This window comes from Thamnophis sirtalis, unplaced genomic scaffold (genome assembly GCF_051295495.1).
Source record: "Thamnophis sirtalis isolate CommonGarterSnake01/CBP01778 unplaced genomic scaffold, rThaSir2_p1.2 scaffold_10, whole genome shotgun sequence".
NCBI classification, from domain to species: Eukaryota; Metazoa; Chordata; class Lepidosauria; order Squamata; family Natricidae; genus Thamnophis; species Thamnophis sirtalis.
In genome coordinates this window covers 50,411,258-50,424,353 of record NW_028261390.1, presented here as the reverse complement: position 1 = coordinate 50,424,353, position 13,096 = coordinate 50,411,258, and the positions used below count along the sequence as shown (strand labels likewise).

Sequence of the window (13,096 nt, the reverse complement as noted above, 5' to 3'; positions counted from 1 at the left end):
TTTTCTTTGTGATGCAATATGTTTCTTTTAAGTGTGCAGGTTGGTACATGGCAGGGATGTGCAGTCACTAGAGGCAGGGGAGGCGTGGCCTCACCAGTCATGAGGAAAAGGAAAGAATTTTAAAGATTTTTTTTTAAATAATTAAAGCCAAGGTAGTTGCTGCCAGACTCCAAGTCACAGTGACTTGGAGTCTGCTTAGTGTTAACTATAGGAGGAGGCGCAAGAACTATGGGCCTCCTTTGCATAAGGAATTTTCTGCCTTTTAAAAGTTAAGCAAGGGTTAAAAAGAGAAAAAATTCGTATGCAAAGGAGGCACGTGATTCTCCCGCCTCCTGATCTGGGAGCAGCGAATCATGCTTTGCAGTTGAGCAACTGCGCAATCTAGCAGCAGGAGCCTTGCTTGTAAAACGCGCCTGTATTGGAAAAGTTCATGCTCCGAGCAAGTTCAACTCTCCTCTTTGCATCGCGGGGGCCACCAAGTGCCTTTGCTGCAGACCCGGGTATGGTGCTGGGCTGGCTGCAGGCCAGGGGAGCAGGCAGGCGGCAGCATCGGGGGCAGCGGGGCACTTTGCATCATGGGAGCCGCCAAGCGCCTTTGCTGCAGACCCGGGTATGGTGCTGGGCTGGCTGCAGGCCGGGGGAGTGGGCGGGCGGTGGCATCGGTGGCGGCGGGGCACTTTGCATCGCGGGAGCTGCCAAGTGCCGTTGTTGCAGAGTCCAGCATCATACCCGGGTGGGCAGCAAAGGCGCTTGGTGGCTCCCACGATGCAAAGTGCCCCGCCGCCACTAAGGCCAACATTCATGCTGCTGCCGATGCCACCGCCCGGCCATTGTCCCGGCCTGCAGCCAGCCCAGCACCGTGCTTGGCCGCCACTGCCGCTTCCTCTACTGCCGAAGCTTTCCCCTCTGCCCTGGCCACAGCTTATGCCATGTTTGGAGTGCTGCCCTTGGGCAAGATGCAGAGCCCGGAGTCCCGCTGGACATCGTGGTGTGGTGTGTGGCAGAGAAGTGGCCCTTCCAGCGGGTGGAGGAGCGGTTTGAGCTCATCCCGGAGCCTGTGCAGTGCCGCATCGTCTACTGGTCCTTCTCCCCACATCGGCCCTCCCCCTCCCAGTAGCTTCTCATCCTTTAAATCTCTTTTTGCGCTGTCAAGCCACTTTTTTTCTTTTTGCCTCACTAGCCATAAGCTTCACCGCACATCACTGGTGCATGGTGTATGTGTCTCAAAGTGGCTGCTTTTCTATGGGCAGGCCAGGTTGGTGCAAGGCAACTTTGCCAGATTTCGTGTGTTTCACCCTTGTTGTTTAGGTAATTGTGAGGTGGTTGCTGGTTCTGTGAACTTCCTGGCACTGTCCTTTATAATTTCCCACAATGCCTTGATGGTTTTTATTCCAGTGGCTTTGTCTTTCCTGTCATTAGGGTTAGGGAAAAACTGGTTTCATTTGCAGTCTTTTGGGAAGGATTCTTATTTTTTGGTGTTTTCCTGGCACTGTGATAGTTTCTGTGGGTGTGGGTGTGGGTGTGTAATGTCCCACAGTTATCTACACATTAATAATGATCTAGTAATATTTCCTTATACATTTTAGGCACCTTTCCTTACATTATTGGTCTTTTCTTTCATACTTTTGGATTTCTAATTTCTGTTTCCGTTAATTAGCAATTGCTAAAACAAATCCCACGTGAAAAAGTATTCAAAGCCTTCTTGATTTTAATTGTCAATTTATTTATTCCTGCACATTGTAATATTTATTCATTTTCATATCTCTGTTTTTCCACTGTTGTGCAAACACAATTCCAGCAGCTGCTAACATGTGTAAAATTAAATATATATTGTACTTCCTTTCAAATAGCCAACAAAATATTTCTGGTTTTAGTTCCATATCTTGCTTTACCATTGCTTCTGAATAGCTACTTGGACCGACCTATGTGGTGTGCAGAAGACCGGCAAACCAGTGATCCTTCCTCTGTAAGTAGCTGTCTTTATTGCTGGGTGTGCTCTGTGCTGGGTTCATCCTTGAGATAGTAAAGTCTTGCTTTCTGTGTCTCTCCTTTGTGCAGGTTATTAGAGCAAGGTGGTGAGGTGGTGGTGCAGAAGAACCAGCAAGGCAGTAATATTCCCTCTGTAAGTAGCTGTCTTTATTGTTTTGTGTGCTGGTTTCATCCCAATGACGGCAATGAAGAGTTCATTTCTGTGTCTCTTCTTTATGCAGCCCATTCATTGGAGTCAGTGATACTGAAGACTGGCAAGAACAGTCATCTTCCTGCTGTAAGTAGCTCTTTTATTGTTTTTGTACTTATTTTAATGTTATTGTAGTTCATCCATTGGGGCAAAGAATTCAGTGATATCATCTTGCCCACTCCCACCCAGTCACATGGCCAGCAAGCCACTCCCACCAGGTCACATGGCTGGCAAGCCACTCCCACAAAGGAGGCCACACCCACAGAGTAGATTCCAAAAATTTTTGAAACTCACCACTGGTACGGTAAGTGGATTTCACCCCTGAGAAGATACCACTCTCTAGGCTCAACCATAAAGCTTACTGAGTGAATTTCAGGAGTCACTTTCCCTCAGCACAACATGCTTCACTGGATTGGTATTGTGGAGAAAAATATGAGGGGTATAAGGTACATTAACTACGGTAGTGTTATAAATTAAAGGAGGGCTGAGACCTCGTATAAACTTAATGTTTCCTATTTACTTGAGTTTTTTTTCATTCAGTCAATTAATATTTAGACAGATCTTTCAAAATGTTATTAGACATAGCACTATCTATTGTAAGAAACAGATGAAAATCTTGGCTTTGTGCTTTTGAATTTTTTAGCATATTGGAATGTCACTGAGTGCATTTCAGTCAAGAAAGAAAACTTCTATTCCAAATGAAAAATATTTCATGTTGCATTTTTCAGGCACTTATTTTAACTAAAGTATAAGGGAGAGAATTGAATTTTTAAACAACTTACTTGAATAATGTTTACAAGTTCAAAGTTGTGTTACTTCCACTGCTTTGGCATATGCCACGTTTGCTTGTAAACCCAGACATTTTGTTATTTCAGCAGGCGTTAAACATATAAATAAATTTCCACTGGGTTGGCATTTCCTTTTTTATTTCCTTGTTGCAGACAGATTGTTCCTTAACACTCTCTGGGGACTCTATGAGGTTTCTCAGAATGACTAAAATGGTCAGGATTCTCATGCCATTTTCACACAAAACCCCCAGCAAAGGACAGTTTACAACACAACTTTGTGGTCAAGTGCATTCTAAGGTGTAGGGAAAGCAGAGGTGGAATACATTTTAATTCTCTTTTGACTAATGTGTGCATTCATGGAAACACAGAATGGCTGCTACTGCTGCTTTCCTGAAAAAAATCAAGTATACCACTAAACATGAGTCTTTTGGGAAAGATATATCCTAGTCAAAGCTCTTTATAGAAAACACTAACATTAAGAAAACAAGAACAGTGTAGTATCTCAGTGCTAGAGCTGTTCTTTATAAACCTCTCAGTCTTAAATACAATGCTTTGAACCTGATTTCTCCAGAGATCATCATAAGCAATCTCTTTTTTCCCTCTTCTTTTCATCCCATACAACAATATTACATGTGAACATCTATACTTTCTGCTGTTTTCATTGTTATGTAATTTTAGCCGCTGAGAATATGATCAGCAATTGTTTTTCTTTTGCCATTTTGTATATGAAACTACATTTGTTTTTTCATACCAATTCCATTTACTTTAGATTAGGGGAGATAACTTGGTGATTTCCAGATGTGGTAAACTCCAGTTTCCATAACCCATAAGTAATGTGGCTACAGATAACAGGTTATGACCGATATAGTTGATGATATTTTGAGCATGCTGTTGACATCTTTCTCAAGACCAAGTGATAACTATCTGGAATCCCAAGTATAGCTTTTATTTTTACTTAATTGGCTGCTCAACTACCAAATGACTCTGGATAATTTACAATAAAGAACCAACACATATAACACCAGATGAAATACACAATGAACAAGAAAAACTAAGCATTCAGAACAAGACTAAAACAAATTAATGGAATTCAATCCAGACCAAGAGTATGCCCATCCTGCTGGAACATACTGGTCAAGAAAATCTTCTGGATAGAGGCAGTCCCTTATTGCAGTTAGCAAGTTTTCTACACTGTTATTTTTGAACTGGAATGCACAGAGATATGGTATGAACTTTGGGATTAAGTTCAAGGTAGTTCAATAAAATGACTGACATTTGAAGCCACAAAAATGAAGTTAATGAAAAAGCAAACTAGAAAAAAACTCCCTAGAGCATCTTCATTCTGAGATGCTTCTGTACACTCATATTGGCTTTTTCTAATAGGTGCATCTTTTTCAAGCAATGCATTCAGATGCTCCAATTACCCATTCTATTTGCTAAGAATGCTTATAGTTTCTGGGTGACATTGGAATTTTGATTATTTCTTACACAGGAGCCTAGCTGGTACAAAAGAAAGTGCTTTTTGGGCACATTACATTGATGGTGAAAGGGGTCGTTTTAGAATAGTCAAGCTACATACCAAAGAACAGCCGATCTATGTATTACAGCCATTTGAACAGGAAGTCAAAACTTAACATCATATTTATACAGAAAGAGAAAACAGGTGCAAAATTACAATTTTAGTTTCTTCTGTTTTCAAAAATAACAATTCAATTCAATTACTGGGCATCGAGGGTCATATTAAACATTGCATTCATTTCATTTTTCATTTCATTAAAGTTTATTTATAGGCCGCCCTTTTCCCTGAGGGGACTCAGGGCGGCTTACAACTCATGTAGGAAGGGGAAACATATAATGACATATAGGACAATACATAATTAAAAAGAATAAAGCAACATTCATCATTCGGGCGGGGATGGATTATAATCTTTAACCCCAGGCCTGACGGGATAGCCAGGTCTTGAGGGCTGTGCAGAAGGTCTGGAGGGTGGTGAGGGTACGAATCTCCACGGGGAGATCGTTCCAAAGGGTCGGAGCTGCTACTGAAAAGGCTCTCCTCCGCGTAGTTGCCAGTCGACACTGACTGGCAGATGGAACTCAGAGGAGGCCCAATCTATGCGATCTAATGGGTCGCGAGGAGGTAATTGGCAGGAGGCGGTCTCTCACGTACCCAGATCCACTACCATGAAGGGCTTTGTAGGTGGTAAGTAGCACCTTGAAGCGCACCCGGAGATCAACAGGTAGCCAGCGCAGCTCGCGGAGGATAGGTGAAATGTGGGCGAACCGAGGTGCACCCACAATCACTCGCGCGGCCACATTCTGGATTAGCTAAAGTCGCCGGATGCTCTTCAAGGGCAGCCCCATGTAGAGCACATTGCAGTATTCCAGCCTAGAGGTCACCATTGCTTATTACTTATTTTTTTTTCAAATCAGAACTAAAGCTTTAATATGGATTTGAGTGAAGAACATAATGAATGAGAGAAATTGAAAAGACAGACTTCTTAACAATTTGCCACTCTTTGGTATTCTTTTTTATAAGTTGTCTCCAATTGTTCTTGTAATGTGGAGAAAGTTAAATATACTTAGGTGGTTGAGTTTGTAGGTAGGAAAGCAACCAGAAAGATTTTGAATAGAACAAAACCGGCAAGACGCTGGTTAAGCAACCAGTTTTTCAAGAGTTTGCAGCCTCTTAGAACTGCTATTCAATTATAAAACAAATAATATTACATGTAGGTTTTGTCTAATAAAGTGGATACATTTAACATTAATTAGATATTCTAATAACAAACAATGGAACTAACTGTAATTCAGTAGCTTCTGGCTCAACTCAATTACATATAAAGCTTCTAAAACATAAGACTTTGTTTTAAGATTAGTTTTGTGATAATATTCACAGGATAGTTCAGAACTTTTTTTTGTTACCTGTCAGTTTAGAAGTAAGCTAGGGTTACAAAGTTAAAAGCTGATTATTTGTTTACTAAGGAAAGCTGAAATTAATATTGTAACACTGAGCTCTGAGTATATAAGCTTTACTAAAGTAAATAACCACACAGCTATATTGAAATTTATAAGTGCATTAGGCCAAAGCAACTAGAGCAGTTGCCAGAAAGCATATTTGCTTAAGAGAAAATAGTGGTAGAAACATTTTTTGAGTGCAGCCTGCAAAAGATTAATTGTTTGTACACACATATACATTGTTGAAAGAACTGCATAAAATGCATCTGTATCTTGCCATGAACCAGTTCTTCCAAAACCTGTGGACAAAATCAACTTCTGATATTTATGTGTTTTAGCAAGTAGAATTTACTCTGTACTTCTCTTTTTCTGTTTGGTGTAATATACAGAACACTGAGATTGATGTAGAAAACCTAGGATTCTCTATGACCAGATATAAACATTATGTTCTCTATGGACAAATAAAGTAGGAGATTAAATCATTTTAGATATGCTGCTTTCTTGCCATGTTTTTCACAATGAGCAGAACAGCCAGAAATATGCACAACCATTAAACCTTTTTCTTAGCCAATCTTGATTGATCTTCCTGCATCCTGTTCCTGCTTTAGGGAAAAAAATACTCATCCAAGTTTGGAATCTATGGTTCTCTAGAAAAAATGGAGAGAACTGGTGATTTTTCATAAAGATCACCAGTTCTCTGATAATAATAATAACTGTTGTTGCTGGATTCAAATAGTTTGAATTAGTCATACACTTGAGGCCCATTGTTGATACTTGCAGAAATGTGGCCTTATATTTGTACAGGTGGGGAGGAAAGAGGAGCATATGAAGGATAATTTGAAATCAAAGAATAGAAGTAAAAATATTTTCATCATGAAAATGAGTTGGAACTGAGGCGTGAAAAGTTCTTCAAATGGAAAGAAAAGGGGGATCTAGTGCAAAACCACCATTCTATTCAAAAGATGGTATGAGACAAATACAGCAACACAAGAAAAAAGTTGTGCTTAACTAATAGTATATATACAGTGTTTTCCACTTTGAAAATATGTTGTAATTGTGGTGCAGAAATAGGGCTAGTGGTCGGGACTGTCAAGCACTAGCTGAAAAGATACTGTTTATAGCAGTGTTTCTGAAACCTGGCAACGTGAAGATCTGTGGACTTAACTTCAGCTGGGGAATTCTGAATTGTGAAATTCACACATCTTAAGTTTCCAGGTTCAGAAATGCTGGCCTAGAGTAGACAAAAGATACTGTTTTCTTTCTAAGACAAGAGGTACTATTTTTGTCTTAAATCAAAGTGCTATGACTATTATTTTGACCTTCTTCCAAAACTCTTTTCAGTTGCTCTTTTTAATTTGTCTCTGACACTAACCAGCCCCACCATTCCAATTTTAAGTACAGCAATAGTTGAATTCATGTCAAAAAATTATGTGGCGAATAGCGGAAGAGATCTGGAGACCTTGTTTAGTATTGTTTTGACACTCAAGCCTTTTTTATTACTCTGCTTTTGGAATTCAACCCGCATACATTGATCTCAGCACTTAAACCAAGCACACTTTAAGAATGTATGATGCCTTACCATATGAATAAACATGTGTGTCTCTTCATATCTGAAGGCTTAAAGTTTTTTTTAAAGCAGAGAATGCAGAAGCAAGTGGATGAATCAGTCTTTTTAGGGGAACAATAGCAAAATAAAAAACAAAAAACAGTGAATTGTTTGGTAAAACTACAAAATGAATGTGAATCTTAATATGGCATCATAAAGAATGAGCAAATGAGGATAATATCCAAACATCTGTACAACATTTTTAATTAAAATACATTTTGATCAGATTTACTGAGATTTAAACTTGGTTTTTTTAATTGATAGCAGCCAATCAAAACATCAATGTGTCTTTATAATAGTAAGCATTCAGCTTTTACTAGTAATTTCCTCAAAGACACCTTGAAACACCACACTAAGTTCCTGTTGCTGAGCATGGATAAGATTTAATGTCTTTTATATGAATGTATAAAAAGGCCTGACCTACTTTGTTATGCTATTAGCTATACTTAAAAGAGCAGAGAACACCTGGTAACAAATACTTTCTCATGTTAAATGCTGCTATAAAAAGATGCATATATTTTGTCATTTATGACCTTAGGGCAGCAACATTCAAGAAATGATAAGGCTTTTTACCAGAAACTAATTCCTATCCTTGGAGGCATCTTTAAGGTCCATATTTCTAACTTTCCCACGTACTTCTTCTATCACTATTGCAGCAATAATGCTACAAATGCTATAAAATGTTGTTTGTTTTACTGTCTTTGCAAGATGTCCTTGATTGGTTAAGCTGGTTTCTATAGAATACAAGAGATTCTATAGAACAGGACACAGAATTGTGCTTTTTTTAAAAAAACTGTTTCAAAATATGCACTGGTCATAATTCGTTCTTATGGGTCTGCATCTTTTGTGATTAGAGCAAAGTTTTCATGGAATGAATTCTTCCATGTGGCATAATTCCAGCTTTGGTTTTCTCATAATTAAAATATGGGTGGAATGTTGTTCATAACCTCAAATGAATGAAAAAGAATGTTAGGCCTTGGTTGTTTCTTGAACCTTACTGTGGTTATTAAATGATTACTGCTTCATGTCATATAAAACCTGAGAAGAAAGAAAGAAGTAAGATTATATAACTAAATTACTTTTGTCTAGTCTGCTCCATTTGGTTTTGGATGATAAGCTGAAAATTGTTGTATGGCCTCATATAAAGCAAGTAATCAGTGAGCTAACGTACATTAATGGATATAAGATTTAATTGTACATCTGTTAAAAAGCACACCGTCCAATCAGGGACTTGCACCTTTTGGATGGGGGTGGGAGGAGGTATTAGAATCCAAAATAACAATGAATTGGCCAAAAATTTTCAAAACAAGCCAAAATTATCATTATTAAATCATTATTAGCGAGATAACTTTCCTTAATAAAGAAAGTAACAAGACCCACAAAAGCAAGCTTCAAATACTGTAGTGTACATCAAAAACAGAAGATGGACTAAGCTTGTTTTTGAATGACTTAAAACAAAATGGAATTTCAATTAAATCTTAAATAGTTCCATTGATAAGAGCTGTTCAAGATTAAAATATCTCTCAGGAAATTATAGTCTCTCCTAAATTAGCAAAGTTTGGGATGCTGTGGTGGCACCTTATACTTTTAACTATATTTGCCATAAATATATCTAGTACTGTGTTCCACCCTTATTTCTTGTATCTTCTTTAAAGTACAAGCATATTTATACTACTATGTTCTCAGAGTCTTTCTTCAGTATCTAAACAGGAGTATAATACAATACAATACAACACAACACAATAGCAGAGTTGGAAGGGACCTTGGAGGTCTTCTAGTCCAACCCCCTGCCTAGGTAGGAAACCCTATACCATTTGAATGGCTATCCAACATCTTCTTAAAGACTTCCAGTGTTGGGGCATTCACAACTTCTGGAGGCAAGCTGTTCCACTGATTAATTGTTCTAACTGTCAGGAAATTTCTCCTCAGTTCTAAATTGCTCTTCTTGATTAGTTTCCACCCATTGCTTCTTGTTCTGCCCTCAGGTGCTTTGGAGAATAGTTTGACTCCCTCTTCTTTGTGGCAACCCGAGATATTGGAACACTGCTATCATGTCTCCCCTAGTCCTTCTTTTCATTAAACTAGACATACCCAGTTCCTGCAACCATTCTTCATATGTTTTAGTCTCCAGTCCCCTAATCATCTTTGTTGCTCTTATCTGCACTCTTTCTAGAGTCTCCGCATCTTTTTTACATCGTGGCGACCAAACTGAATGCAGTATTCCAAGTGTGGCCTTACCAAGGCATTATAAAATGGTATTAACACTTCATGTGATCTTGATTCTATTCCTGTTTATGCAGCCTGGAACTATGTTGCCTTTTTTGGCAGTTGCTGCACACTGCTGGCTCATATTTAAATGGTTGTACACTAGGATTCCAAGATCCCTCTCACAGTTACTTCTATTGAGCAAGGTACCACCTATACTGTACCTGTGCATTTTGTTTTTCTTGCCTAAATTTAGAACCTTACTTTTTTCACCATTGAATTTCATTTTGTTAGATAGTGCCCAATGTTCAAGTTTGTCAAAATCCTTCTGTATCTTAAGCCTATCTTCTGGAATGTTGGCTATTCTTGGTGTCATCTGAAAATTTGATGAGTTCCCCATTTATTCCCTCATCCAGATCATTGATGAAGATGTTGAAGAGTTCTCGGCCTAAAACAGAGCCTTTGGATACTCCATTGCATATCTTGCTCCATGTAGATGCAGTTCCATTGAAGACTACATGTTGAGTGCAGTTGGTCAGCCAGTTACAAATCCATCTGGTGGTGATGCTGTCTAACCCACAGTTTTCTACTTTATCTAGTAGTAGGTTATGGTCTACTTTATCAAATTGCTGAAATTCAAGTAAATTATATCAACGGCATTCCTCTGGTCTACTAATAAGAAGTCTTAGGTAAGAACTTAGTGCCACATTCATTTATAGTTTTGGTTGCCACAATATAAAAATGATTTTTGTTTTGAGACTCTAGAAAGAATGCAGAGAAAAACAACAAATTGATGAGAGAATTGGAGGCTAAAACATATGAAGGACAGTTGTATTTAACGTATTTGTCTAGTTCAATGAAAAGAAGGACTAGGGGTGACATGATACCAGTCTTTGAATATTTGAGGGGGTATTACAAAGAAGGGGGGAAGGGCCCTATTCTCCAAAGCACCTGAAGGCAGAACAAAATGCAATGGATGGAAACTAATCAAGGGCACAACCAACCTAGAACTAAGGAGAAATTTCCTGACAGATAGAACAATTAATAAATGGAACGACTTCCTTCCAGAAGTTGTAGGTGCTCCATCATTGGAGGTTTTTAAACCACTTGTCTGAAATGGTATAAGATCTCTGATTGAGCAGGGAGCGGGACTAAAAAAACCTTGAAGATTCTTCCCAACTCTGTTCTTCTGTTATATCAATTATATTTAAACATAGTAACAGGACAGAATGCTTCATTTTCTCGAACAATATATAATACACTTCAATTTTATTTAAAACATGTTTTGCAAGATATAAAAATATTGATCACAGTGAAATTAAAAAATTGTTTCCGGTATAAAAAAGGATTGCATACAGTATCTTTAAAAGAAAATAAATTATGTAATCATTATCTTTTTTAAAAAAAAAATCACAATGAAGAAAATTTAGTCTGCTTCATCACTGACAAATTATAATCTTCATAATGTAGAAAATCCCAGTTTTTTTAAAAAAAATTACTTCCCATGTGTCTCAGAGTAAAAATGTGTCTGTTTCCAATAATGTTATAGTGTCTCTTCTGCATTGTAAATCCACACGTTAGCAGTTTTTTTTTTTTAAAGTAGAAACAGGAAAAAATGTACATCAAATGAGATTGTCTTTTCTAATTGGTAAGTGGTAGTTTCCAGTATGTGGGTACACAGCGACAAACTTCTTCACTATAATAGAATCCAGAATCACAGCGTTTCTTTCGAACAGTACATGGTCGTCTGTAGCAACTGAAAATAAAGGGGGGGGGGGAGGAGAAGACATGTTGAAAAAATGGCATAATACAAGTCATATGCATTTAAAAAATGGACAGAACTATTAAAAATAAGGTAAAGTGAGTAGTAGATTTCAGTTAATTTTTTTTTTCCAGGCACAAGTTTTCATTTATTTCATTTATTTTCTTGGGAATGCACATTGGTCTGGAATTGTGCATACAATCCAAAGTTATTTACAGTTTTAGCTCTGTATTAGTCATCGACACTGACACCCATTATGTCACAATCACAATAATAAACAGGAGGGGTTCAGTGATTTTTCTAGATTAGCACTCTATTCTTGCTAAGAGGATGAGGAAACGGGACTACTGATCTATAGCAAACTCATGCTCAGAGGCAGCATGTCATTGAACAACAGTTGCTCTGGCAACTGTGCAGGATGGAGGCATTGCTTTCATGTCTGCTTGTGCTTCTGGACTGGCCACTACAGGGAACAGAACATAATATTCAATGGATTTATCTAGTTTTCAGATTCTCCCTTTTACTTCTCACAAGCAGAATACATTCCAAGGACATTATGGCATCCCACAATTATTTATATCTGGAGCTGTTATTTTTATAGACACTTGATTTATATTTTGACTTTTCTCCCAAGGGAGCATGCAGTAGTTCCTGTTCATTTTTAAATTCACAGCAATTCTATACATTAAGTTGTTTGAAAGGAAAGGACCATTTCAGTCACCTAGGGGCTGGACTCACCCAGAGGCTTAACTAAGGCAATTAAAAGCATAGGACTTGCTTGCCAAACCCAGATATTTTTAATCTTGGATAGTTTTTAATGGATAAGCGCAAATGTATTAATTCAGCAAATGTTGTGAGAACTGGTCACAGTACACATTAACATATATGGGAGGTGATTTATTAATATTTATTAATGTTACACTTATGGCTTTCATTTAAGCGCACAATTTATAAATAAACTCTTATTATTTTTTTTAGTCTCACTTATTAAATGTTGGGAACTCAATCAAATCCTCCTGTTTTAAATTGGACTGTAAGGTATTTAAGACAAAATGAAAGAATACAATTTTAGCAATGTCCAAGATGACAGGTATTTGATTGTTTGAAACAATATAGTATAAAATACTGTAAATAATAATTCAATCATTCATTTTTTTCACAATTTTTTCCTCTTGATGTAAAAACCATTTGTTTAATGACCAATTCAAAGTTATAACGGCACTAAAAATGTGACATTTGTCCAGTTCTTGTATTTACAACTTGCAGCATCCAATGGTCACATGATAAAAATTCAAGCGCTTGGTAACAGGAATGTTGCAGTATCCTGGAATCAGTCATGTGATCACCACTTGCTTGTTTTAGACAAGCAACGTCAATGGAGAAAAATGTCTTCACTTAACAACTGTGATTCACTTAACAAGTGCCATGATATGTTTAACAACCATAGCAAAAAGGCATAAAATTGGACAGGACTCACTTAACAACTGCCTTGCTTAGGAGTGAAAATTCTGGCTTCAGTTGTGATCATAAGTCAGGGGTGGGTTCCTGCTGGCATTACTGCCAGTTCATCGTGCAAAAATTTTTGTGGCATGCTAAAAAAA

The 13,096-nt window shown here is 37.9% G+C and overlaps 1 protein-coding gene across 1 annotated transcript in view; it reads right to left on the bottom strand.

Moving 5' to 3' along the window:
• Positions 1-9,418: 9,418 nt before the first annotated feature.
• The window catches only part of VEGFC (vascular endothelial growth factor C), a 62,286-nt gene continuing 58,608 nt past the window's right edge, over positions 9,419-13,096 (bottom strand). The window contains exon 7 of the mRNA XM_087724564.1: positions 9,419-11,489. Within this exon, the coding sequence (XP_087580690.1) occupies positions 11,375-11,489 (115 nt within the window). The 3' untranslated portion in view covers positions 9,419-11,374. The remainder of the gene's footprint in view (positions 11,490-13,096) is intronic.